The sequence below is a fragment of the Phyllostomus discolor genome, chromosome 5 (genome assembly GCF_004126475.2).
Source record: "Phyllostomus discolor isolate MPI-MPIP mPhyDis1 chromosome 5, mPhyDis1.pri.v3, whole genome shotgun sequence".
Classification (NCBI taxonomy): Eukaryota; Metazoa; Chordata; class Mammalia; order Chiroptera; family Phyllostomidae; genus Phyllostomus; species Phyllostomus discolor.
The window spans coordinates 162,441,619-162,466,836 of NC_040907.2; the positions used below are offsets into that span (position 1 = coordinate 162,441,619).

Sequence of the window (25,218 nt, forward strand, 5' to 3'; positions counted from 1 at the left end):
TAAACAAAGAGTCAGCAAATGGGAAGATGGCCAAATACTGTTTTTGGAGAGGGCGGGGAAGGGGAGAAGAAGGTGTAGATGGTTAGTTGCAAAATGTGGCTATACATAGAGAATCGAGGGCCATGCGCACGTCCCTCTGAGGTCCTCTGGGACAGCTGGCGGCTCCAGCCCCATCCTTTCACTGGTTGGCCTCCTGATGAAAAGAGGGGGCTGTGCATCCAAATTTGAGCAATCAAGGGGGTCCGAGGGAGGTTGGAGCCCTGTGGCTTTCGGGTTCTCAAGTATCCTGTTCTTTGTAAAAGCCCCAGGGTTGGGGTCTGGGACTCCCTGTGTGTTGTACCTGAATGTGGAGAGAGGATGGGCTTGGGCCAGTGGGGAGAGAGAGACCTCCAAGCACGGAGTGACAGGATTTGCTAGGAAGCAGCGGGAGGGCTGTGCTTCCTTTATCCTGTCGGAGATCCTTGCACAATGCCATATGCTGTCGAGTTCCGGGGCTGCCACATAGGGTGTGATTCGGTTCGTGCCCATTCTGCAAACAGGAAACAGGGCTCGCTGCTGTATCTGCTTTTCATGGAGATACAGTGTCAGGAGCAGGGCCCCAAAGTGTCACTAATGCCCCAAAACGGGGGTGGTGAGGAGCGGAGAGGCCTAGGAGAATGGGCCACGGAGGGAGCTGCGCAGTTTTAATTCCTACAATTAGCTGAGCAGTGGCCTTGGGGAGGAAAACATCGATGTACCCTTTCTGTTTTTGATCCTGAAGTTTGGGTTTTTCGGACACATCTGTGGATTTTTAAATGTTTTCTGAGCAGCAGAGTTTGGGTGTTAGGTCACCGTAGATAATGCACTCATTTCAGTGCAGTACTTTCAGGACCCCGTAAATGTGTGAAGCTTTTAGGGCCGGGTGACTTGTTCAGGGTCCCCACCCCAACCCCCACCCCCCTTTGGCAAAACCACGTAAAAACATCGGTATTCGAAAATATTTTGTTACTTTTCTTGGCAACGTGTCCCAAGAAGGAATTGCAACACAGCCTCCTAGTTAGGAGGCAACTTTCTGGGGGAAAAGGCGGGGGCGGGGAGGTTTGGAGTTTGAATCAAAAACAGACACCGAAACTTTAATAAAATAAATGAAGCGGAGCCCTTTCAGCTGAGGGCTGACAGTATTGGTGCAGGTCAGGCAGCCTAGTGGAAATTGACAGGCTGAGAACTGGGACATAAACAAAAATGTCAGTCCCTGGGAGTCTTGTTCGCTGGACAATGTCTCAATTGTTTCCTTGGTTTTCAAGGCAGCAGGGGAGAGTGGAATATTAACTGTTTACTGCCCAAGGCTGGCTGCGAAATTGCTTTGAGGAGGAAAAATAAGGCCAGAAAATGGTATTTTTATTTAGAAACTATTAAACATGTCAGTAAGCGATAGGAAAAGAGCAGATTGTTTTCTCCTTAATTACCTGCCGTTCAACTCCGTCTTCCTGGACAGAGGTTTTTTGGGTGGGTGTTTATGGGAAAGGAGAGCAGGGTGTTTCTTTCTTTCTTTCCTTTTTTTTTTTGGCCTTTTATTTTAAAAGGTTTTATTTATTTTTAGAGAGAGGGGAAGGGAGGGAGAAAAAGGGTGAGAAACATTGATGTGAGAGAGAAACATTGACTAATCAGTTGCCTCTTGCTCGCCCCCAGCCAGGGACCTGACCTGCGATGCAGGTGTGTGCCCGGCCCGGGATCGAACCGGCGGCCGTGCGCTCCGTGGAACGATGCCCAGCCAACTGAGCCACACTGGTCAGGGCAGGGTGTTTTTTTTTTTAACTTTGAATGTGAGCTCTGCAGATGGTGAGTGTTTAGAGCTCGCTGTCCTGTAGGTTATCTGCCCCTCGTGGATCTGACGGTGGATTTAGGGAAGGAAGTGTGATTTCTGATAACAATGTAAATTTTAGCTTTCAGCCGGTATCCTGTCCGTGTTTGCTCCTCTTAAAAGTGCCTCGATGGTATTCCATCAGTGGAATTTTCCAAAACAAAATGTGTTCTACAACCCATACAAATACCCCCTGTGATAAAGGAAAGTAACTACATTTTAGAGAGAGAACCGGGGGTACGAGGGAGGTCCAGAAGTCAATTCACACTTAATGATTCTACCACGACCCATAAAAATACAGCCCGTGGTCAACAAAGGGGGGACAAGGAACTATATCTTAGAGAGAGAACTGGGGACAAAGAAGGTCCAGAAGTCTATTCACATTTGAATTTAGTTGATTAGAGAAACAAACAGCAAAGCCCGGTATATCAGCCTTTATCTGGGCAAAGTTCAAAACTCAACTGGTAATTATGTCCTTAGAAGCTTTAAAAAAAAAACTGTGTTGTTACAAAAGCGGAGACCAAGCTTGCTTCCTCCGGACAGCATGCACTGGGGTTGTTTGTTAGATAAACTTGTTTTAATAAATAGGGGTCAGGGGAGAGGTCCACAGTCTGGGAAGACTCGGATTCTGACTCCCTGGTCAATGGAAGAGGTTGTCTTTCTTTCTGTGCCTTGTAACTTTTAAGCCAGAGGTTTGCAGCAGCTACAGTCAGCTTTGGCTCTTGCTTCCTGTCAGGAAATCACTTCCTTCGCCAAAATTACAAGCTGTGGCAAAACTCCCCGGCCACACTGAAAAGAGCATGCTTTTCCCAGAAGACAGTGTTTCTAGATGCGGAAGCGTAAATTGGTCCGCCATGTGATCGCGGCGTGCCCAAAATACCGAGGGAGGAGGGCGGTGGGAAGGACGGCGCCTCCGCGAGGCCAGAGCGCGACCCGGAGGGCTAGGTGTGGCCGCTGCGGGGTGAAGATGAGTTCGGAGCCGCCCGTGGGGAGCCCTGGCCTCTCTGAGCTGGATCAAAGTTCATGTCTAGGTGAGCGAGCGCTCCCGTGGTTTCTTTGGGATCCCTGAGATCCTTAGGGTGGTTGTCAAGTAGGTGCTCTTGGCTATCCTCACCGACTCAGGATGTCGTGGGAATCCATCGTCGGGCTTCCTAGGTGCATGTTCATTCCTCTTCCCTGTTATTAAGGGTCTCATTCTCCTCCCCCCTTCAGGTACATCAAGTCCTCAACCTCGTGGCTTCTTGCAGAAGGCACTCCAGTGACTTGGCGTGCTAGCTGGCGTGGCCCCAGGTGCTGGAGAAGGTGGGGTTTGTAGAAGGAGCTCACAGATGACCTCGATTCCGTCTGTGATGCCCCCCCGTCCCCGACGAGGGTGTGCCAGTGCCCAGTGTCTGTGTGGAGACCCGCTCGTCCTTCACCTGGGGTGCTCGGGAGATGACCCGTGCTCTGTCTGCCATTTCCTTGCTTTACGGGAAAGGCACGCACTCTGCCAATAAGAGGGACCGATCTCTGCAGTGATTTATAAACCTTCCATCTCCAGTTTCCCCCGTATGTCTAGGTACTAATGAGTATATTTGTAAGGGTTGCTGTAGGCATTAATGCACAAGTGTCCAAATCATGGTTCCCGTGGCTTTAGCTGGACAGACCTGGAGGAGAGAGGAGGCCGTGTCGCCGAGGAAATTTGCTCTTCCGTTGAGATGAAAGGGCAGTGAATTAAGTGCCTGCTTTCTCTCCCCTTTTTCTCCTCTGACGGTTATTGATTCTCCCCTGGAACCGCGCGGTCCACGTTCTGATCTTTTTGTTGACAAAGGGAATTCCCAGTTTGTTAGCTGGCGCGCGCTCTGGCGGGTTCAGAGCTCAACGCGGGCCCTACCTGCCCTCTTGAGAGCCGCAGTGTGTTCGCTCTCTTTCTGCCGGAGAGCTCGATGTTTCTGAAAGGATCTCTTCGGCGACTTAGAAGTGAAGAGAGCTTTAGAAGGCAGACGTGAAGAAGTGGGAAGGGGCAAACATCGTTCTACATCTGTTTATTTTGTTGTTAACAAAGGGAAGGCGATTCCTCTTCACTAAACTTGCGTTGGGGTGGGGGGGGTGAGGGTGGAGAGCCAACGTTTGAACTTAACGCGATGGCTGAAAGAGTTCGGACGGATTGTTCAGTGGAAATGTTACGACCGCAGAAGAACTAAATTCTATGAAGACGATCGATACGAAGCCATTCAGTGAGTCCTTCATTGCCTCCTTCAGAGCTGAACTCTCCAGTCACCTTCAGGGGGTCCTCCTCAAACTCCCGTGTTGGCCTCACCTGCCCTCGCTCTTGCCACGGTGCCACCTTGCCGCCGGCTGCTGGCCCTGGACTGGAAGCTCCTCCGTGGCCTGTTGGCTCCTCACTCGGTTCCCATGTGCTCACAATAGACGTCAACGTGAAGCCACGAGAAAGTGGACCACGTTGCCTTTCCGCAAAAGCCAAAGCCTAGGTACAACCCAGTAGGGACATAAGCCAACGTTCTTCTGACGTATTGGCTTTTCTTTTACTGCTTTTGGTCAAAGTTCTTTCTTGTGTGGTTCTTTTATGGCCCTAGCACATTTTTTAAAAATTTTGTTTCTCTCCCGTTTTGGGGGGGGTTGTGGCAAGTGAGGGGATAACAGATAAAGGTTAAGAGAAGCTTTAGTCTTTCTGGGCCAGGTATACTAATGAACCCAATTAAGGGCCCACTAGGTGTTTTAATAGTGGTTTAAGTTATGTAAGCTGCGGAAGGAGTTTACCCAAGACCTGGAGGTCAAGGCTTTGTGGTCTGTTCCAGTTCCTCGGGAGTCTTGGCCTGAGGGCCACTCTGGGGTCTTAATAAATGAGTGGAGGTTTCCTTTTGAGATCTTTACTACCAAAGGCTGAAGAATAAATTGTGTGTGATGCTTTTGCCCTGGATTGTAATAGCCAGAGTGAGAGAAACAGAATGCCTGCGAGTGTCTATATAAGAAGCACATGTATCATGGATAGTTTGCTGGGGACTGCACATACGATGTTGTCCTACATTGAGGAGAACAGTGTACCAAAGGAGCCCTGGACCTGGTAAATTTGCCTCTCAGGCCTCTCTTCCCTACTTGACCACGGTGCTCACAGATGGGACAGTGGTTTTGTTGTGAAGTTCCACACGTCTCTCGCCTCCCTGGGGCCGGCCTTCCTGAGGAAGCCCAGCTTTGAGAAATAAGCTCTAAGCTCGTGAACCACAGCCCCCTCCCTGTTGTCTACGCGTCGTTTTATCCTGGGGTGGTAGTATCTGGAGATGTAAACTTGACCTGAACAAGAAACATTCTGATGATAGGCTAAGGCTTCTATTTACTAATCAACTTCCCCTTTGACAGTCATTGGCTTCGAGGCCCCAAAACAAACCATGTGGCTGCTTTTATGTCTGGCCAAGAAACATACTCCTTGTTTCCTCCCAGTTTCTTAAACAATGAAGCAATGACAGTTTACAGTGCTGTCTGCCTTGGTGAATGGGGCGAGACAGCGCTGCTCAGGCAGGAGCGAGGAGGGAGTTTGAGCTCCGTGGATTGAAGGCGACGAACGACACCACTGGACGTGACGTCATTTTCGTTCTGTTGTTTGGAGCCATGGACTTGAACCTGCTGCCTGCTGGTCCTCCCTTCCCTTTTGACTGCTTCTCTTGAGACCTCTCTATTGGCTGATCCCAGGCTGCTTCCAAGGAGCCAGAGGCTGGAGAAAGAAAAAGGGGCCAAGAAAAGAGTTAATGAAAGAGTTTTTCTTTAGCAAAGGGGGAAATGTGCCAAGAGGTTTGGTCAATAATAAGCCGAAGGGCCAAGCAGGGGAAGATTAGACAGAGCGAGAGGAGAGAGAGAAACAGGGAGAGACAGAGACACAACACACGGACGTGTGTGCCTGCCTGCACAAGGGTGGTGTGTTGGTTGGACGGGTGGCTTATGGGGGGCTCCTGAACTAGACAAGGCTGGGGAACTCCCAGGAGGAAGGAGGGGAGGGTACTGCTACTTGGAGAGACGTTGCGGACTGGCTGTGTCTGGCTGGCCCCCTACCATTTTGCTTCTTGTCTCCTTAACAGGGACCACGTCCTTTGGAAAGGCTACCAGCTTTCCGATCAGACACCCAGCCTTTCTTGGGGGAGGTTTTTGAACTTTGACTCAAGCTGGCTGCAGAAACCCTCGTCCCTGTGACGGACAGGCCTCCGCTGGGTGGGAGGGAGGGACCCGTCCAGGGCAGGCTCTGAATGGCGGCCGCGGCACTATTTCCTCGTGGGTTCCAGGCTTTGCAGGAGGTTGCTGAACATCTAAATGGGGCTAGTACGTTCACATCTGCTTTTATTTTTCCCATTTCTGCAGGCCAGACTGAAAAGTTAATAAATTGTATGAAACCCAAGTAAGCATGGATGTTAAAGAACATTAAATAAATTACATAAGTATGCCTACCTGTAACACTTTTATAAGGTAAATGCATGTGGGTTATTTTGCCATAAATGTGCACACAGACCAAGATTTATTCTAAAGCCCCCTTGTTTGAGCCCTGCCACTGGTGAAGGTACTACTGTTCCCCAGCTCCTTCCTCCTCTCCCTGGCAGCGCGGCAGCCGGGCTTGGAAAATGCGATAATGATGCCATAAGTACCCTGGTGCAAAAGTTGTTTTTTGTTCCAAAACATTGCCAGTTCACGGCGTATAAAACTACCACGGATGCCTCGGCCAGTTTTTCTTTCTTCCCAAATAAGGCAAGCATTAATGAAGCAGCCGAGGGCCTGGGAAAATATGCTGTCATTTCTTAAAGTGAAATTTTGTCCCCTTTCTAGACAGGCCCGTGGATTTTCAGCTGAAGTGTAAGCGTCTAGCCAGAACCTATTGAATAGGAGGTCAGGCAATTAAACCTGTCGATGGTGGTGTTACCTGTCGTCACCACTGATGTCGCATTTCCCCACAAGCAGCGCGTCCCGCCGGGAGGCTCTCGGTAAATGGTGGGAGGGTCATCCCATTCTGCAGAGAGAAGAGTCAGAGCTAGCCAGGTTCCCCGGCCTGCTTCTCGCGGAACACAGGCCAGGAAGCTGGGCCAGGCCGGACTTCGGTTCCCCGAGGCTGCTGCCACGCTCGTTGGGACGCCACTCTGTCCGGAGCCCAGTGCAAAGCCAGGTGGTTAGTGTGGCTTGTGTGAGTGCCGTTGACCAGGCCTCATGGGCTGGCAGGAGGCCTGTTTCGAATGTGAGCAAAGTGGGCTCCTGTTTTAGAAGTACGAAATGCAGTATTCAAACAGTTGAGAAACATCTGAGGAGAGCGTTGAGGCAGAGAGGGGAAGACACCCACAGATCCATTCTCACAGATGGAGACGGTGTCTCCAGTACTCGCTGTGTGCAAAGGAGAGGGCTCACATCTTTTTTTTTTTTTTTTTTTTTTAACCTGAAGGGTGCTATTTGGAACCATACTGTACATACTGTATCTTTGTCCAGTGCACGGGAAAAAGGACTCTGTGCCTCCAAATTCATGCAGCTTGCACGGTGTGTAGCTCCCACTGCCTGCCTCTCCACTTGCAGTTGCATGATTTTTGTATTGATAGAGCTTAATATGGAACCTCAGTTCTTTCACTTGAAAAGAATGAGGACAGCCATGCAGCCTAGTGGTTAAGAGCCCTGGCTTTGGAGACGGACAGGCTTGCTGTGTCAGCTTGCCGAGTCACTCATCTCCCAGCTTTCTTATCAGTAAGTACATTGAGGAAAAAATGACTACTTCCCTCGTGGGTCATCATGGTCGGGAATGAGAGATGTCGTGGGGATCAGGGGGCCTCACACAGAAACGCTGCTCGAACAGCCTGTCTCTTCGCCCCGTGTTTAGGAGAGGGTTGCCGTTCGTACGTGGAGTGCTTTGCAAATGCTAAGTCTCTTGCAGCAATGTCAGGCTGCGATCACTCGTATTATTCGGTTTGTGCAGTGCGTGAAGGCACGACACTGCGGAGAAATGGGTGATTCAAGGCCCTGGGAACTTCTGTTGTGTAACACCCTAGTTTCTAAATTCTCATACATCATCGGTTGTGAGCTATGCCTTTCATCTAGTCACAGATTTTCAGGGAGTCAAGAAACACCACTATGTTAAATTTCTCTACCTATCATGCATCTATGTTTCAGAAATGTAAGGATGCAGAGACAATACCAGTCTTAGAATGGAGGAGTCATGGCTGTACGTGTATGTAATTTGCATAAAAGCTGTGCCGTTTGAAGCTCTAAATTTCAAAAGGATGCTCTGTAAGCAGCATCCCAGCCCACTTTTGATCACACAAGGGTGTGTGGGATTGGTGTGGGCCTGATTTTTAAGCTCCGCTGAAAGGCTAAAAGCAAACAGAGTCATTAGACACGACCGTGCCAGAGAGCAGCACTTAGAAAACCACGAGGACCAATTTCGCAGGATTCTATTAATGAAGATTTTGCAGCTCCAAGTTCCTGCATTGTTTTTGGCCATTAAAGGGAGTTGCTGGTGTGGATGGAGGGGGAGGCGAGGCGAGGCTGCTGTGCAAAAGCTTGCTTCTCCATAAGCCACACCATCGAAAATACGTCTGTGTTCCAGCCTCTCTCTCCTGAGCCCACCTCCCCATTGGAAGGAGTTGGGCTGCAGCGTGAATGGGAACAATGGACACAGAGGCCGATGTTGGAGCATTTAATGTACTACCATGTATTCTGTCGGGAAGCGTGGGCACCTCGCATTAACCTTGCAGCAAGTGTGATGCGTCTGAACACGCGGTCGAAGAATGGCCCAAAGAAGACGTGTTTTTGCTGTGAGCGGTTTTGAATAAATCAACATAATGGCCCGCGGTTGTTAACATATTATACGTGAATTGGACAATGATATATACTTCGAGGACCTTGAACTGAATCCACCAGCGAAGAGCCTGTAGGACGGGTTCCAGGCAGGACTGGAGCCCTGGGCGCTGAGGTTGTCATACAAAGAAACGAGCTGCAGACGACTGGCAGGAGAATTTTCTGGTAATGCTCAGCCCAAAGTAAATTTTCAAATGCTTGGACAGCAGCACGGAATTGACTAATGTCAGATTAATTGGATCTGGACCTCTAAATGTGGGTCAGTTTGGGTTGAAGTTGTTTTATTATCCACAAACCTTTTTGTACCTCTTCCCCACCCCCAGAAATACGCAACTGTAATTTTTCTCTGTTGCCAGGCCTCTCACGGGAAGCTTCTGAGGCTCCTGTTAGATTTCAGGAGAAGTATTGCTATGCTTTGGATATGATTATGTTTTGATGTCACATAAACGTTCAGTGTGGTGACAGTTAAATTCCAGGGCAGGAAGGAATGAGTCCCAGCTCAGACTGTGTCCTTGTTGCCCCGGCAGAGACTGGCCGTGTCACCTTGGGCAGGTCTCCCCGAGTGTTGTGCCTCAGGGCTTTAAAAACACAGGGGTTGTTTGTGATTTTTCTTCGCCTCTCACAGCTTGGACGCTTGGAGGTTCGGCGACTTGGGGTCTCCGTGCCGTGAGCCTCATAACCTTTCAGAACCGGGCTTTTCCTCAAAATTGTTACTCCCTTTTAATTTCTGAGGACTGTTGAAAAGTCTTGTAAATTGAGTGTAAGTCTTCCTTTATGATGTTTAATGTAACTTTATGGACTTCAGGTAAACTTCGAAGTTCCTTTCAGAAGTTACTAGTTTTTCAAGTCGTAAGTGCCTTACTAAGCCTGCTGAGGAGACACTGTCCTGGGAGACCATCGGTCCCGTGTGAGAAGCCCAGACGTAACTGTCCTTAAAGAAAATAGCTAATAGCCCTGGCTGGCGTAGCTCAGTGGATTGAGTGTGGGCTGGGAACCAAAGCATCACAGGTTCGATTCCCAGTCAGGGCACATGCCTGGGTTGCAGGCCACAGCCCCCAGTAGCCGCACATTGATGTTCTCTCTCTCTTTCTCCCTCCCTTCCCTTTCTAAAAGTAAATAAATAAAATCTTAAAAAAAAAAAGAAAATAGCTAATAAAGCTACACAAACTAAGCATTTGGGACAAAAAGCTCCAACTGGACAAATTGTAATGATGATTTTGGTACAAAAAGGTTTTGTGGCCTCTCTCTTCTGTGTGTTCTCAGTCATTGTTGACGGTTGACTATGACTTACTTATTTAGCTAAAGATTGGCCCGCCTGAGTGGCAAGTACCCAGAAGCCTTTGAGTGACCCAAGATGCTGGAAAGGGGTGGGGTGGGGGCCTGGAGGCCAAGGGGATGGCAGCTCGGTTAGCGCGAGCCCTGCGGAGTTTTTATGAGGCTGCACGTGAGAACCGCGAAGGAGAGATGCTGCCCTGGCACGAGGCCTCACAGAGGCGGACCAGAGTGCACAGCAGCCGGAATGCAGAGGCCGAGCAGCTGGTGCTCGGCGTTGGCTCTGGGAGCCCACGATTCTTCTGGACCCCAGACTGCGTGAGGGGCCCCAGCAGCAGTGCCGCCCGGTGCTGTCCTTTGTGCATAGCTGTGACCTCACTCAGCCCTCTGCTCTGTCTCCTCTCACCTTGGCGGTCGTCTTCTAACCCTTCTTCGTCTGCAGGCCGCCCTCGCTTTGCTGCACCGTCACGCTCGCTCTGCCCGTTCTCTTCCGCCTCGTGCTCACTGTGGCCCTCACACCTCATGGGCTCCTGCTCTATATCCCTTTGCCTTGGGTTCCCGTTTCTTTCTGAGTTCCCAGTTAAAAAACCCCAAAACCCTAAAGAACCGAGAACAAGAATTTGGCCCTACTCACCCTTGTTTGGATGGGGCGTTTGTGCTGGTGACATCATTGGCCACCGTAGCCTTGGCAGGCTGTCCTTGGGCCTGTTAGCAGGGAGGCTGTCACATGGGTCAGAATGTGCAGCCCCGGCTGGGGTCAGACCCCCTGAGAAGCGGGCGGTGGGTGTGGTGAGCACCGGGATTGGTGTGTCTGCTTGGAGGTGGAAGGAAGCGTGTCCACAACAGAAGGCTGTTTTCCTCCTGCCTGCCCGAGTCCAGGAAGCCTTCCAGGAGGACATGCTGGGGACGTCCAGACAACCTCGGGCACTCAGACACTGTTCAGAACTGGCTTTGGGGTGTGCGCAAAGATGTCCCTCAGTCTGCCCTTTCTGTGGAGGGACCGTGGATGCAGTGCGTGCTCATGAAACTGAGCAAAATGAAGGTTCCGCTGCCTGCCGCAGCAGAACCAAACTCGCTTTCTGTGCGTGCTTGGGGCCCTGTCCACTTATCTTTCTAGCCTTTGGCATGCTCAGGCCCTATTTTTTTTCTTTGTAGCTTTTGGTGCTCTCGGGTGCTGTCCATTCATACTCCCAGCTTTTGGGGTACTTACCTCCCCCTGCCGCCATCTTGGCTAATGGGGGAGACTCCGTGGCGCTCCACCTGTCTATGGTACCACACTTACTGTATTCACTGAGACGTTCTCCTTCACCTGTTCTCTCAGCTGCTTATTGACATTGAAATCTGCAAGGGCTGATGCGTTAGCCTGCTTGAGACTCCTTGTAAGACCAGTTAGTTGGGACACCAGCGGAAGGGACGGACCCTGGTGCAGCTTTCTGTGTTGGGGAGGTCTGTTTGCTAAGTCCCCACTCAAGGTTCCGAGCACAAAGACTGCAGAGGTGGGGTGGGCATGGTATAGTGCCTGTCTTTTAACATTTGCTTTGGCAATGTGGAAGCCCTGTGCTCCAATGTCTAGTAACAGAACTGCTGTGTCGCACACGGGCCTTGAGGAGTTGCTGTTGAACGGTTTTGGTGCTTACCTGGGAGGAGGGGCCTTCTGTGTTCTCATTGGACTTGTTTTTGTGCACATGCGTATTTTGGAGACAACCTCTGTGAAACCTGTAAGAGTCAGCTCAGGGCCTCACCGAGTGCCATGGGGTCAGAGCAAGTGCCATGTTCAGGACAGAGCGAGTTTGAGTAGGAGCAGGGGGCTGGTGGGGTGGAGTGGACCAACCCGTGCTTTGGAGCCAGGTGGGCATGCCAGGGTTTTGGGCCCTGTTCTTTATCACCTGTGTGGTGTCTAAAAGTCACTTATTTTGCAGTCCCCTTCCCTTTCCTTTAAAGCCTAAAAAATCTTCTGTAATGGGACTCTGTAGTGACAGGTTAAGCCCTCTTTGATTCCCGTAACCACCTTTTGTGAATGGAGGAGGTAGAGCTTGCCAAGTGGTCAGGTGGAATGCTGTCCCCAAGAGGGGACATCAGGCCTGTGAATGTGTCTTGTCTCCTTGTTGTCATCATTTTCTTCTGCTGCAGCTCTTGGGTGGGAAGGGTTTGGATGATGGGTAGTTTTACTCTCAGCCAGGGATTGGTGGAACGCTTGCTTGGCCTAGCTTCACTCAGAAAAAAATCTGGGGCAGGATTCTGATTGGTCCGGCTTGGGTCAGGTGCCATTTCTGTAACAATCAGTGAGGCTGGGGGCGGGCGTTGTGGTGGTCATGTGAGATATCAGCTCCCATTGGATGGTGTTAGATCCCTAGGGGAATTAGGAGTCAGTCTTTTAAAAAAATTATTAATAATTGAATTTTGCATTAAGTAAGTGGTGTGATGTTCTTATCTCTTGGCGTCTACTAGATGCCCTTCATTAGTTTTCTCCCTTCCCTTCTAAAGAAATTACGAGGGCTAGCTTATTTTGAGCTAAGGACTGGTCATGGACACCTCTTCCGATGGAATCCCACAGTGTCCTGGGCACCTTCCCCACACTGTTTTCGGCGACCCATCTGCTGAATGGGGCAAGGCTTTCAAACAAGGGGGGCCCTGCAGGAGTGCTTACACAATTTGTTTTTAGGACGTGCTGTTGCAGGTAAAGGCAACTCTCAACCAGGGGAAGGATGAGGGCCCTGTGTTTGCTATGGCTAAAGCAAGGAAACTTTTTATGTTACGGTAGCTTTATTGAGATACAATTCGCATAACCACACAGTTCACCCATCTAACGTGTTCAATTCAGTGGTTGTCGAGTATTCAGAGTCAGGTGACCACCACCACAGTGAGTGTTAGAACATTTCCACCCCCTCCCCTGAACTCCCCCATACCCTTTAATAGTCGCTCTCCATTTCCCCCGGTTCCCTCCAATCCTCGCAACCACGTGCTTCCTGCCTGTTCTGGACAGTTCATGGGACCACCCGCACACCAGGTGGTCTTCTGTGATTGGCTCGTTTCACTCAGCAGGTTGAGGAACTTCTGGTGGAAACTTGCCCGAGGTGTCCTCCCAGGCTTGACCTTCTGGAATTCAGTGTCATTTGCTTCCCTCTGCTCTGTGTCACCAGTTACAAGAAGCCAGAAGATGGAAACACCCCGCAGACTTTCCGAGTAGTAAGAGCATGCCAGAATGGGTAGTGCAGTGTTTGGTAGGTGAGGACTGGACCTGGGGTGGAACGGGTTCCCCCTTTGAACACCTGGTGACTCTGGTGTTGGCAGGAGAGGGGCTGGGGCCGTAGGGACTAGGACCCTTAGGAAATGAATGTCCCCGGGTGCTCACTTGCCGGGGGGGGGGGGGGAAGGCCTGCTTTGAGGGTGTGCTGGGCAGGAGAGTCTCAAGTGTCTGTCTGTGGTGATGTCAGAACTGCCACGGAAATGTGCAGCTGATTCCCTTGATGCTGAGAGGGGCCTCCTGGGGGCTTCAGGGAACCCCTCCTCTTATATGCCCCGCCCCCTTCCGGGGCCCCCTGGCTCTTCTCCCCTGGTTTACCCTCGGGAGAGCAAAATCTTTTCTGTTTTGCCCCCGGTGTGGCCGCGGCAGGGAGCTATCAGTGTTGGCACAGGGCACGGGACCAAACTTGCCAGTGCCTGTGCTGGAACCAAAGGTGAACCTGAGACAGCCGGGCAGCTGGCGTGCGAGCCGGCCGCCACTGGCCTCCTCGGCCTGTCCCCCCGTGGAGATGTGTCCCCGCCAGCCTGGCACACCAGGTGCCCTTACCGCGGGGCGGTGTGAGCCCCGTCAGGAACGTCACATTGACGTGGTTCCCCAGAGGACTGTCAGCCCTCCCAGAATGAGCAGCGGGGTCATCGGGGTCAGGGGGCTGCTGGCCAGGGCATGTGTGGATCCTGGAGTCACCACAGCCCGCTTCAGTCACGCCCTCCTAGGGGGTGACTCTTCAGACAAATTGCCCTTCGTGTATGGGGAGAGTGCTCTGCAGACCACTCAGTTGCTTATAAGCCACCAAATAAAAGGAGCCAATGCAGATGCTGTTCATGCTCAGAAAGGCTGGCGGGGGAGGGGGGGGCAGCGTTTGTACTTGTGGCGCGAGCAGGCGACTTGGTGGGTGCTCGCAGCCTGGTTCTTCTCTCGCTCTCTTGTTGTGTTTTGTTTCTCGTCTGCCCTTTGGGAAGAAGAGAGGCAGGAAGTGGTGCTTCCCTGAATCTGTGCTGGTAATAATGCCGCGGGGTGGGTGTGGGGTGAGAATGCAGAGGCCAGGGTTCTCCTCCAGGTTTCTTAGTAAATTCAGGGGTTAAGTGCCGAGTGATGACCCCGGCCCCTGAGCTGGATGGAGTGACTGCATTGTTCATGTCCCCAAGGGTGGATGTGGCCCCTGGAACGCTGGCAACTGGCTGTGTTCCCGCAGGGAAGCAGGCGTCCCTGGCCGTCCACCTCTGCTGGTTTCTTCCGAGCAGGCCTCTGTCCAGTCCAGAGCTCGGAGCAGGCAGAGATCCCGGCTCCCGTCCCACTTGGGGTCTGTAGAGAAAGAACCGTTCAGTTACCATTATGGGGACTGTTGACCCCGAAAGCCTAGGTTTTGTTGACCACGAGGGTGTTTGGATTTAAATGGGTCACATGATGTTCTTGACTCTACCCTTCTGAGCAGCTTCCCGATCCTGTTTTCATTCTCTAAAGCCTTCCCTTCCCAACCTGCCAACCTGTCCGCCGCAGGGTGAGTCACCTAGCAGACTGTGCCCCTCCCCGCGGCGTGGATGACTCTCCGCGTCCAGAAAACAAACCACACCCCAGGAACCACGGTGCATGCGTGGTAGCGTTCCTCTGCTCTGGACCAGAGGCCCCGGAGTGTTGCTGTGGGTCTGTGGTTTGGCTCTCCTGCATTTGGGGCTGCTGTGGCCTCTTCCTTGTGCGCGTCGCTGGGAGTGGCCTTGGCCGGTCAGCAGAGCTAGTGCACAGGGCGCCTTGGTGGGCAGGCCAACTAAGCCACCAAAGGTCAGCGCCCGAGTCGAGGCCGGCCCCTCTCTTCCTTGAGCACAGTGTAATCTTGGATCTCAGATACTGGGACTTAAACTTTAGGCAGAACATTCTGGATTTAGACTTGGGCTCATTTCTTTAATTTGCACTTTGGACCCTTTCATTATGGAGATTAGAGATAAAATATCATTGTTTTGCCTGGAGACTGCCTAGCAACAGTTTCCCCCAACTTAGAAAAGGGGGTGGTTGGAGTTTTCTTGAGTGCCTGGGATATCTGTTATAGATCAGCAGATTTCTACAGCTCTCTGCGATGTTTGAGAGACCCTCACATACCCCGCCCCTTAAACCATACCAGCCTCGCTATTCTTGTCACTTCGTGCATTTGTGAGGGGCCACATTCGGGACCCTGAAAAGAGTTGTGGGGCTCCACGGGCCTTGGGCACATAGCTAAGACTACGCACTCGTCGCTGGGGGCTTGTAGGGACGTTTCCGTCGTTGCTATATTTTGCTGGGTTTCTGGGTTGCCGGTGGAGGGTTTGGTTGGGGCTGGAAGATGCGGTGCAGCTACTGGCCATGATCGGGGTGCGTTTTCAGCCTCGGGCCTCGGTGGTATCGGTCCACGTCATAGGAAGACTCTCAGGCCAGTTACCTTTCACTCCCTGGTTCTCACCTGGGGTGACTTGCTCCCTGGGAGACAGGTGGTGTGTCGGGATGCATCTTTTGGCTGTCACGGCTGGGCAGGGGATGCTGCTGTCGTCTAGTGGGTAGAGGCCAAAAATGCTGCGTGGGTGGGCCCCCCCCCCTTCCCCCCAAAGAATTATCAAAATGTCAGTAGTGTCCAAATTGAGAAATCCTGCTTTCACGTGTTTATTGAGCAAGCCTCCTTCCTTTCTTCCTGGAAGGGAAGCACAGACTAAGATGTAGGAAAGACTATTTAAAAATAAATGACACCTCGGTTTGCAAGTGTATGTTTTAAATTGTCTCTCTCTCTTTTTTTTTTGTCTTTGTTGCCAACTGTGTACTTGAAAATAATTTCAGTGGTTTACTAGGATTTCTTCATAAAAAAAGAGAAACGCTAAAACCACACATCGTGGTGGTGTAAAGGCTAGTGGCTTCTCCGGCGTCACAAAGGTCTGTGATCCGGAGAGGAGCCGGGGGGTGGTTCTGTTGGCCGAGGTGCCGCAGTGGGCTCTCATCCCCGCCCCGGTTAGTTGGAGAGAGAACATGGAGTCGCTACATCCGCATTTCTCAAAATCTTCCTGTCATTCGCCTACTCATCGAACAGTCTCCAGTCCCCCTCCACAAACCGGATCGTCTTGCTTTCCCCAGCATCCTAGAAGTTGTGTGTTTGTTTTAAAGGTGCAGTTCCAGACTACCTTGTAGCATCACACTCTGCTGTCTGAATCCTGTGCTTAAAAGGCACCATCTATTGACAGTGCTTCGCAAATTTCGCGGCTCCTCCATGACATTTCTGGGGAAGTAAATGAAAGGTGTAAATTAAGAAAAGCACGCGTGTGTGGCTCCCACTTTAACCTTCTGCTACGTTAAATGGCTTTGTTGAAGAGGGCTGTCACTGCTCTTGAAAACTTGGGAAAATCCGCAGCGCCAGGGTCTTCCGTTGCCTTTGGGAGCGTGGGACGTTTGATGTGAAAATTGTGTGGCCGCGTCTAATCGGCTGTGTTTTTCACCCCACCAGACACCCACCCACGCGAGAGGCGACTTCTCCCCCTCCCTGCTTGTTTAGCTAAATTGTTTAACCTGAATTTCCTGCTATTAAGAACTACATTCTAGTGATCCAGGTGCCATCTTTCAATGTCTTTTGTTTAGTAGACTGTCTGTGTTGATCCAACCCCAACCTGATAAATTTCTAGGCATCTGACAAGAGCTGGTTATCAATCCCTCCCGGATGTGGGGGATGATAAGGCCTTTGACTCCTTCTTCCCCATAATTTACTCCCCCTCTGTGTCCCGTGGAAACCTAGCCAGCCAGGAGAAAGCAAACAGAAGCTCTCTGGGCCTCTGCTTCCTTTAAAATGGGAATAATAATTTTTATCCTGCCTGCTTCCCAGAATTGTCTGTTTATTTCAAATAATATGTGCTCAGGATTCAAATAGAAAGCAGGCAGAGATAAGATAATGGCAATGACACCAGTTGAAACTCATTAAAAAAAATAAGTTTAGTTCATATAATATATAGAACACTGACTTAAAGTAGAAATTTAATGGGTTTTAGTAGATTTACAGAATTTTGCACCTGTTACCACAGTCAAGGTTACATCTTCATCACCCACATAAGAAACTCCTTTTGCGTTAGCTGTCACTCTTCCTGTTCCCCTCGCCCCCTGGCGACCGTCGGTCTGTGGATTTGCCTGTTTGGAACACGTGGTCCTTTGTGACTGGTGTCTTTCATTTAGCATGATGTTTTATGGTTCATCCAAGCTATGGTATGTATCATCGGTCTGTCCCTTTTCAATTGCCAAGTAATATTCCAGTGTGTAGGTAGATCATGTTTCATCGATCCATTGTGGGTTGATGGGCAAGCTTCAGAATTTAAAAAATCTGAAGCTAGACCATATTTGTTTTAATTTTTAACACGAACCTTTCCCATTTATTGGAAGTTAAACGCTCTTACAGTAAATAGTGTTACAGGGCCAAAATTTCCAAGTCTGTGCATTGTCTGCACATTTGAACACGTATTTACTTACCTCAACACGCTCTACCTGGAACTAAACTTTGGATAATGGCGACTTCGGAGTTCACAGTCTCCTGGAAGCACCTTGTAATCTGCACAAGCAGTAGCTATTGCTAGGGCCTTTCCTGCAGTTGGCCTGGGGATTAAGGCATTATCTCCAGTGACTCAAACTTGTTCCCGATAGGCCCTCTCCCCTCGCCTTCATTTTCTCCTCCGCTCTAGTGGCATCCAGAGATTGTGATCAGATGAGGTGATTTCCAGCCCGGGGTGTCGTTTTGTGCCGTGTTTGGTTTGCTTGCTTATTACTACTGTTCTGGGTGTTGGTTTCACATGTAAATATTAAGAGGCCCAGGAATGTTTACATTCTGGAGACAGGAAAGAAAATTCTCTTCGTCCACATTTGCCACGGGGTGGGGGGGGGGGTGGGGGGGGGTTCCTCACCCCCTGTGGAGGCGGAGCCTCCCTGTGGGGCGGAGCCAGCCTGGGCCTGCTGCTCCGTAAGAGCTCTGGTTGCTACCCTCCAGCACTGTTTTGGGCACTAATGCCCCCAAACATGTTGAGGAGAAACTTCTCAGGGAAAACCTGAATGTTTTTTTTTATTGGCTGCACATGTCAGACATATGAAAGTGATTTTCACTTTAAGAAGCAGGGAGCCCTTAGTATTTTTTACGGGAACCCTGAAAACTCGGGTTCTCTTCAGAGGCATCTAATGAGAATACGTGAGTTATTTTTTTTTTCTGGGTGCTGCACCCTAACAGGTGGGCCCACCTGTTGAGCGGTGGGCAGGAATGGGAGCAAGACGGCGGTGACTTCTTCAGCTCCCATGTCTCCTGTCTCTGTTGCCCTCCATACACTCACATGCGTGTGCCCCCCCCCCCCCACACACACACAGCATTTTTTTCCTTCCCTTTCAAGGTTCTCTTCCACCTGATTTTTCCTAGCAAAGATACAAATGTTTGGGATGGAAGAAGACAGCCTTGGGTGAATGTATCTCAGATCCCTTAGCCCTTCCACAACCCCAAATACCGTAGTAGTGACAGAATTAGTTACAGAACAACCGGCCCAGGCCGTGTCTCCGCTGCCTTCTGCCACATTACCCGAGTCTGGCAGCACCCTTATGATGGCCTGAGGCACATGCCCACTGACATCAGAGGTGGCTGCTGACGGCATCCGAGGGGCTATAGCGTGACTCCTTCTGGGGATGCCACCTTGGGGGCGAGTGCCACTTTGGAACTGGGGGTGTTGGCGAATGGAGCTGGTGAGCGTCCCCCCAAATCCTCATGTTGTTCCTTCTCAGTCTCAATGAGATGCTGTCACATGGGCCCTGCCCGTGGGAACCCGCTGCATTGGAGTATTTGCGGTCTCGTGTCCTTTACAGCCTTCCAGTGCGGTTCCTCCCTTCACGATGAACTTTTCCAAACTATTTCAGCTTAGTAGTGTTCATGCAATTACTGTGGCGCATTTCAACCAATAACGGTTTATTTTTATAAACACCAGAGGTTTAAATAACATTTTCTCGTAAATTAGTCCTCATTTGCAGTTACTCAGTGACTGCACCATGAAGACCCTCTGGAGTTTGATGTCAGGAAACTTATTAGCAGAAAATAGTATGTTATTATCTAATGCTAATAATTGGTTAGTAGAAATGAGAAAAGCAGACATGTAATTGGGGCTCCTGTGGCTAACAAGATGTGAATTAGGAAACCGTTTCCAGGGTTGGTCTAGAAACCTGTTATTTGCATTTTAAAACAGTCGGTCTCCATTGGGAGGGGAGGAAGGTGCCATTTATCCGCAAGGCTTTCCTTTCCAGAGCAAAGCTCTCTCGATTATTTCCTGAGTGGTAGCTAGGTCCCCCCCCCACACACCCATTCCCTGCATTGTCTTTGCAGCCGCCCAGGCCCACTGCGGGCTGCCCACTGTCTTTTTGCAGGGGGCGCCTTGGTTTGGAAAGAGCAGACTACCCGGGAGGCCTCACACGTCCGTCAGACTTTCTCCCCTTGGCCCCGTGATTCCACCCAGTTTTGTTCATGGTCCACCATGGCATCGCTGGGTCCACGTTCTCTCCCAAAGGCTTGTTTGGAGAAGGAACTTCCCTTTAGCCAGAACCTCCTAAAAACCACAGAGTTACGTTTACTCTGGTAGCTGGATTCACCAAGCTTTCTGCAGCCCGCGGTTCTTGAACCCACACGTTTGCCTCAGCTCTGCCATGGCAGTTGCTGCTGGATGAGGCAGGTGGGCTTGGAGTGACACAAACGGGAGCCTGTCTGGGGCCCGGGTTACAGTTTCTCGGCATCCGGGTTGTCTGACAACGTAGTTCAGATGTAGTTAGTTCCCATCAAAGTTATCTCCCCTTCTCGGTGAACGTTACTGATGGGTGGAGCTTAAAACTAGATAGCATGACCTGTACAGACTTAACCCTCTTTCCTTGGTTACAGGTGTGTGTGTGGGCTTTGGTTGGTCAGTCGGCTGGTTGGTTGCTGTTGCTTATATGTTTATTGTACTTTTGTTTAGACATATATGTTTGTATATGTGAGTAAATGATAAGGGATATGAGGGTTTTACCCTCTTACCAGATTTTTAAAAATTGTCCTCTTTTTCCCCATTGTTTTGCTTTTTTCGGTGGAAAGAAGCTTGCCAATGCCCTTTTCTTACATGAACTTTTAATTCCTCCAAAGATGCTTTCCTCCAAGAAAAAATTTTTCCTCCAAGAAAAGTTTTCCTCGTTTTGCATAGAACCTGAGACTCCTAGTTTTAAAACCCAGGTCTTAGTTCTTTGCTAGCTGTGTAGTCCCGGCTATGTCTAGATTTAGGGATTGAAAAAAAATCATAAAGAATTCGATCACGTGATTTCTAAGACTCATTCCTTTTCTCCATTCTGATTTATTTTAGAGACCCACAAATAATCTTTTCCCACTTGCTGTGGAAGAAAACACATAAAAAAATGAAACTCAAGTGTGTTATTAGTTAGGGTTCTCCAGAGGAACAGAACCAATAGGAGACGTATGTGTGATTTTTTTTTTTTGCTTTTTATTTTTTATTTATAAGGAGTTGGCTCACGCCATTAGGAAGACTGATGAGTCCCACGATCATTAGCTGCCAGTGAGCCGCAGGCCCAGGCGAGCCTCTGGGGTAGCCCGGGCTGCGGGTGGCCTGCTCGTGACCCAGGAAGAGCCGATGTTTTGGGTCAAGTCTGAAGGCAGGAGAAACCCATGCCCTAGCTTGGATGCAGGAGGGATTCCCTTGTATTTGAGCAGCAGAGATCAGCCTTTTGTTCTGTTAGGGCCTTCTACTGATCAGATGAGCCCATCCACTCTAGGGAGGGCAGCCAGTTGTGTTGTATCGGTTTAAATGTTGAGGTCATCCAAAAACGCAGCATCATTCAGAACAATGTTTGACTGTACGTGGCCCAGTCAAGTTGACACATAAACTGAATCATCACACCAAACTTTTCTGACACAGAGTTGAAAACTTTTAAGGTAAGCTCAGACTTCTCCCAACAGTCAGCAGCTGTTGGCTGGATTGGGTCTGAATAACATTATTTCATACAAAGTCTTTATCTCTGGGGGGCTTTAGTGTTTCTAGGGTTTTGCTTTTTAAATGCTTTTCAGCTCCTTCTATACTCTCTCTCTCTCTTTTTTTTTTTTGTTTATTTTTCCTGGCAGAGCAAATTGTACTTTCTAGCTCATTGGGTTTCATTCTGTTGTGTTAACATTTGAATATTGCCCAGCCACCTGTTGAAGGGGGTGGGGTAAGCTTATGAAGAAACACAATGGTTAGAATGCACCGATATTGCTACTTTTTCAGTAACACATCTTGATTCTTGATCCATGTGGCCGTGTCCGGAACCCGTCAGCACACCATGCATCTCTGCCTATCCTCTCTCTTTTTTTTTAAAAAAGTATTTGTTCTGATGTACTGCAGAATTTTAATATTTTATTTTACTTTAGACTTTAGAGAGATGGGAAGGGAGAGAGAGAGGGAGAGAAACATCAATTGGTTGTCTTCCATACGCACCCTGGGGAACCAAGCCCACAACCCAGGACTGTGCCCTGGCCAGGAATTGAACTGGTGGCCTTTTGGTTTGCGGGACGATGCCCAACCAGCTGATCCTCACCAGCTGCGCATACTCTCTCTCTCGACACGCCACCTTCCCCAGAGGTATTGCATCTCTTGAAACCCTCTGTCACAAATAGACAGTGCTTCTAGAGAAAGCGAGGAGGCAGATTTAGCACAAGTATTTGTGGCCCCTGCTTTCCAGAGACCGTATGTTAAAGGAGGTCAGTGTAGCCAGTGGCTTTGGAGGCCCTGGAGGGAGAGGAGGGCTGAGTGGCCATTCTAGCAGGTGTGTGGTTGCTCAAGATCTCCCTTCCCCATCCCAGATAGTCTTATTCCATAAAACACCAGATGCCTACTCCAGGAGATTGATTACCTTGGAACCACCCTGTCTTCGTGGCCAGGAGCACGAAACTCACGAGCCTTCATTTACTCTTCCCGGAGTGTCTCCAGTTTTTCCCACATTACTGCTTGATTTGTGAATGGCTGATTATTGAGGTCAGTCTGACTAAGGTGACTAGGCTACTGCAGTCAGGGTGACCCTCTTTCTCCTCAAACCTAGCTCAACCTGCCCTGAACAAAATGAGTGTATTGACCTGTAACCGAAAAGTCCCAAGTTACATCAACTTCAGGCATGGCTGGATCCAGGAACTCATATATCAGGACTGCATTTCCCCCAACTATTGGCTCTGCTTTCCTCCAGGTTGACTTCATTGCATGGGGCCAGGTTAAAGTCCAGATAGATCTTATCTTACCCCACAATTCTGAACCGGTAGTCGTGGTAAGGGGGTTTAATATGCTGAGTGCATTTGGACTGAGGAAACTTGCCCATCCCTGGAGCTGGGGGTGGGGTCCACTCCACCTGAACTACATGGCTTGAGAGTTGGGGTGGTGCCCCCTAAATAATTCAAGTTGTACCATTAGGAGAAAAAGCACAAATAGATGCTGAGCAGAAAATTTGGTGGATATCTGGTTTTAATCTTTAGGAGCCTTTGGAGGGGTTTCTACCTGTTAGGGGAGGCTGAACCATAGTCTTTTCATGGCACAAAATGAGTTTGTGCTTGTATATACCTTTAGATTGGTTTATAACACATCTATTCCCCTACCTACAAATTTGAAGTGGCTGATACGACGTCATATTATGCCAAAGGACTAGAAATGAAGAACTAAGGAAATTAGGATAAAGGAAGAAATCAGGGTCGACCCACAGGATACACTGGGAATATGGTAAATCTTACAAACCTCAAAGTTGGCAGGTAGCTCTTGCAGGATTGGTGCAAGTGACCTCCAAGTTTGAGTCTGAGGCCCCCGGCATGGAAGAGCATCTGGACCTTGTACAGAGGGTGTGTGTGTGTGTGTGTGTGTGTGTGTGTGTAACATTCTGTCATAAGCCACAAGCCCCGGTGGCAGTGCAGGCCCCGCAGAGAGAGGCCATGGGAAGATAATAAAGATGCTGCGGTCCATGGTAACCTTAGATATTTCCTCTCCCAACTCCTCTGGGGCACTTGCCCTCTGGAACTTGCCCCTGTGCTCTCAGCATTGTGTCGGGAAACAAAGCAAGCAGACAGGATTGAAACCTCTGTGTTGCTGGGTTCCTTCCAGGAACAATTGGAGGGTTAAGCCGTGTCACCTGTGGTGGGAGGCAGTCAGGTGAGTCACTGCTGTGACAAGGTGGAATAGGATTACCTTAGTTGTAAAGCTGGGCCCATCCCGCTAGGGGACTCATGCTTGCCTGGTGACTCACGGTCCTGTTTACAAGTGAGCCAAAGGAGTGCTGTGCAGACCAGAGACCTCCAGGGGTGGGCACCCAGGGCTTCCTCTGCGGCTCGTGGGGACCCCGGGGGTCCTGTCGCTGGTGGCTTTCGGAGGCAAGACACAGGGGCAGCTACCCCCGATAGAAGGCCCTGGAGCTGCACCAGCTGTAGGTGGTGTGGCTCCTTCCTTCTGGGGAGTTCACATGGCCTTTGGTTGATTTTAGTCCAACTTGGTAACCATCCCTTCCCCCATGGGAGGACCAGGAATTTACTCTAGAACTGTGCTTTTTTATAGATTCGTCCTTTATTTCTGTCGCTTTTCTGTTGCCCAGTCTTCAGTACCCACCACGCTCATTCTGCCATTCAGTGACTATCAGAACATAAGGTATTGGGTCTTGTGCTTAATCTCATATTCTTCATCCTGAATTCTGTTATTCGGGATTAAGAAGGGTGAGCAATTTGTTCATGGAGTTTTCCTTCATATAAAACATTTAAAATCTAGAGAAGGCATACGTCTTTTACACGGAACATGAAGGACATAGATATTTTCTTTTAAAGGACATTAGAGATATACTGCTTCATTGTGAATTAGCACTTCTTGGACCTCGGGTTGCCCTGAACACCCCTAAATTCTCCACCCCACTTCCAGAGCAGTGTGACTCTGCTCTGTGCCAGAGCAGCGGCCAACATCTGGACAGGCAAACAGCCACGCAGCAGCACTGTGCGCTAGCTGAGACCTGGTCCGTACTCCCCCTCTGCCATGTACTAGCTGTGTGACCTTGGGCATGCTCCTTAACGTCTCTGAGTCAGTTTCCTCCTCTGTGAAACGAGTGGGACAGCACCTGCCTTGCCTCACGGGCTGGCGGCAGGACACGCACATCCCTGTAGGCACCTCGGCCGGAGTAGACAGTCAGTGAGCGGAGGCAGCTCCCCGCGGGGGCTCTGGCTGGCTAGAAATCCCGGGCAGCATGTACTTTTTTACTCAGGGTGTGAGCTGCCAGATCTTCCGAGGGGTCTGGAGGGGTCCGTGTAGTTGCTTCTCCTGAAAAGGTTGCAGCCTGGCAGAGGGACAGGTGTTACAACAGATCTCCAAACAGCTGTATGGTTAGAACCATACACAATTGTGTTTTTGTAGGGTAGAAATAGCAGCACCCTATGGTTTAAATTAGTAGAAGATTCAGTAAGGTAAGTTGAGAGAAGGAGACAGAAAAATCGCTAGCCAGCCGGCGCCATGGAGGCCCAGAGGCGGGAGTAGCGGGGTCCACCGGGGTAAGGATGGGCAGAGGTGGGGACAGCGGGAAGGGTGGCAACAGAGAGTCTGCGCGGAGGAGGCTGTGTGCAGCATGTCACTAGAGGGCATCCCCGAGCCGGATGGCAGGGAGGTGGAAGAGTTCTGGGTTCGAGGGGGGAACAGTAATCCTCTCTTGCGGTGTGTAGAGGAGCGAGGGTTAGGGGAGAAAGTCAGGCTGGGGGCCGTGAATGCTGTGGTGACTGCCTTCCCCTCCCTCCCGAGCCTCACTCTGTTCCCCTTTCTTCCTGGCAGCAGTGTCCCCTCCCTTGCTGCACTCAGGGACATGACTGTCAGCACCTGTACCCCCCCTCAGACTTCACTGTCAGCACTCAAGTCTTCAGGGACATGAAAAGGAGCCACTCCTTACAAAAGGTTGGGGAGCCCTGGTGTTTGGAGGTAGGTCGCGGAGCAGATTGACGGTATGAGACGAGCCAGCTCTGACACGAAACCGCCCATCCAAAGTTTGCCTGGAGCTAGGGCAGGGCCCCCTGCCACGGTCCCTG

General features: G+C 50.2%; 1 protein-coding gene across 38 annotated transcripts in view; it reads left to right on the forward strand.

Moving 5' to 3' along the window:
- Nucleotides 1–25,218, forward strand: part of TCF7L2 (transcription factor 7 like 2) — a 189,933-nt gene that overhangs the window by 92,153 nt on the left and 72,562 nt on the right. For 15 of the 38 annotated variants that reach the window (XR_004903494.1, XM_036027312.1, XM_036027299.1 and 12 more), the window contains one exon: nt 24,968–25,111. The exons of 21 other annotated variants lie outside the window; for them this stretch is intronic. Coding sequence is in view for 16 of the 17 variants with exons in the window: in XM_036027312.1 (XP_035883205.1) it covers nt 24,968–25,111 (144 nt within the window). In the remaining variant the exon portion in view is untranslated. The remainder of the gene's footprint in view (nt 1–24,967; nt 25,112–25,218) is intronic. 2 more of the 38 variants (XM_036027298.1, XM_028512331.2) reach the window with 1 other exon arrangement.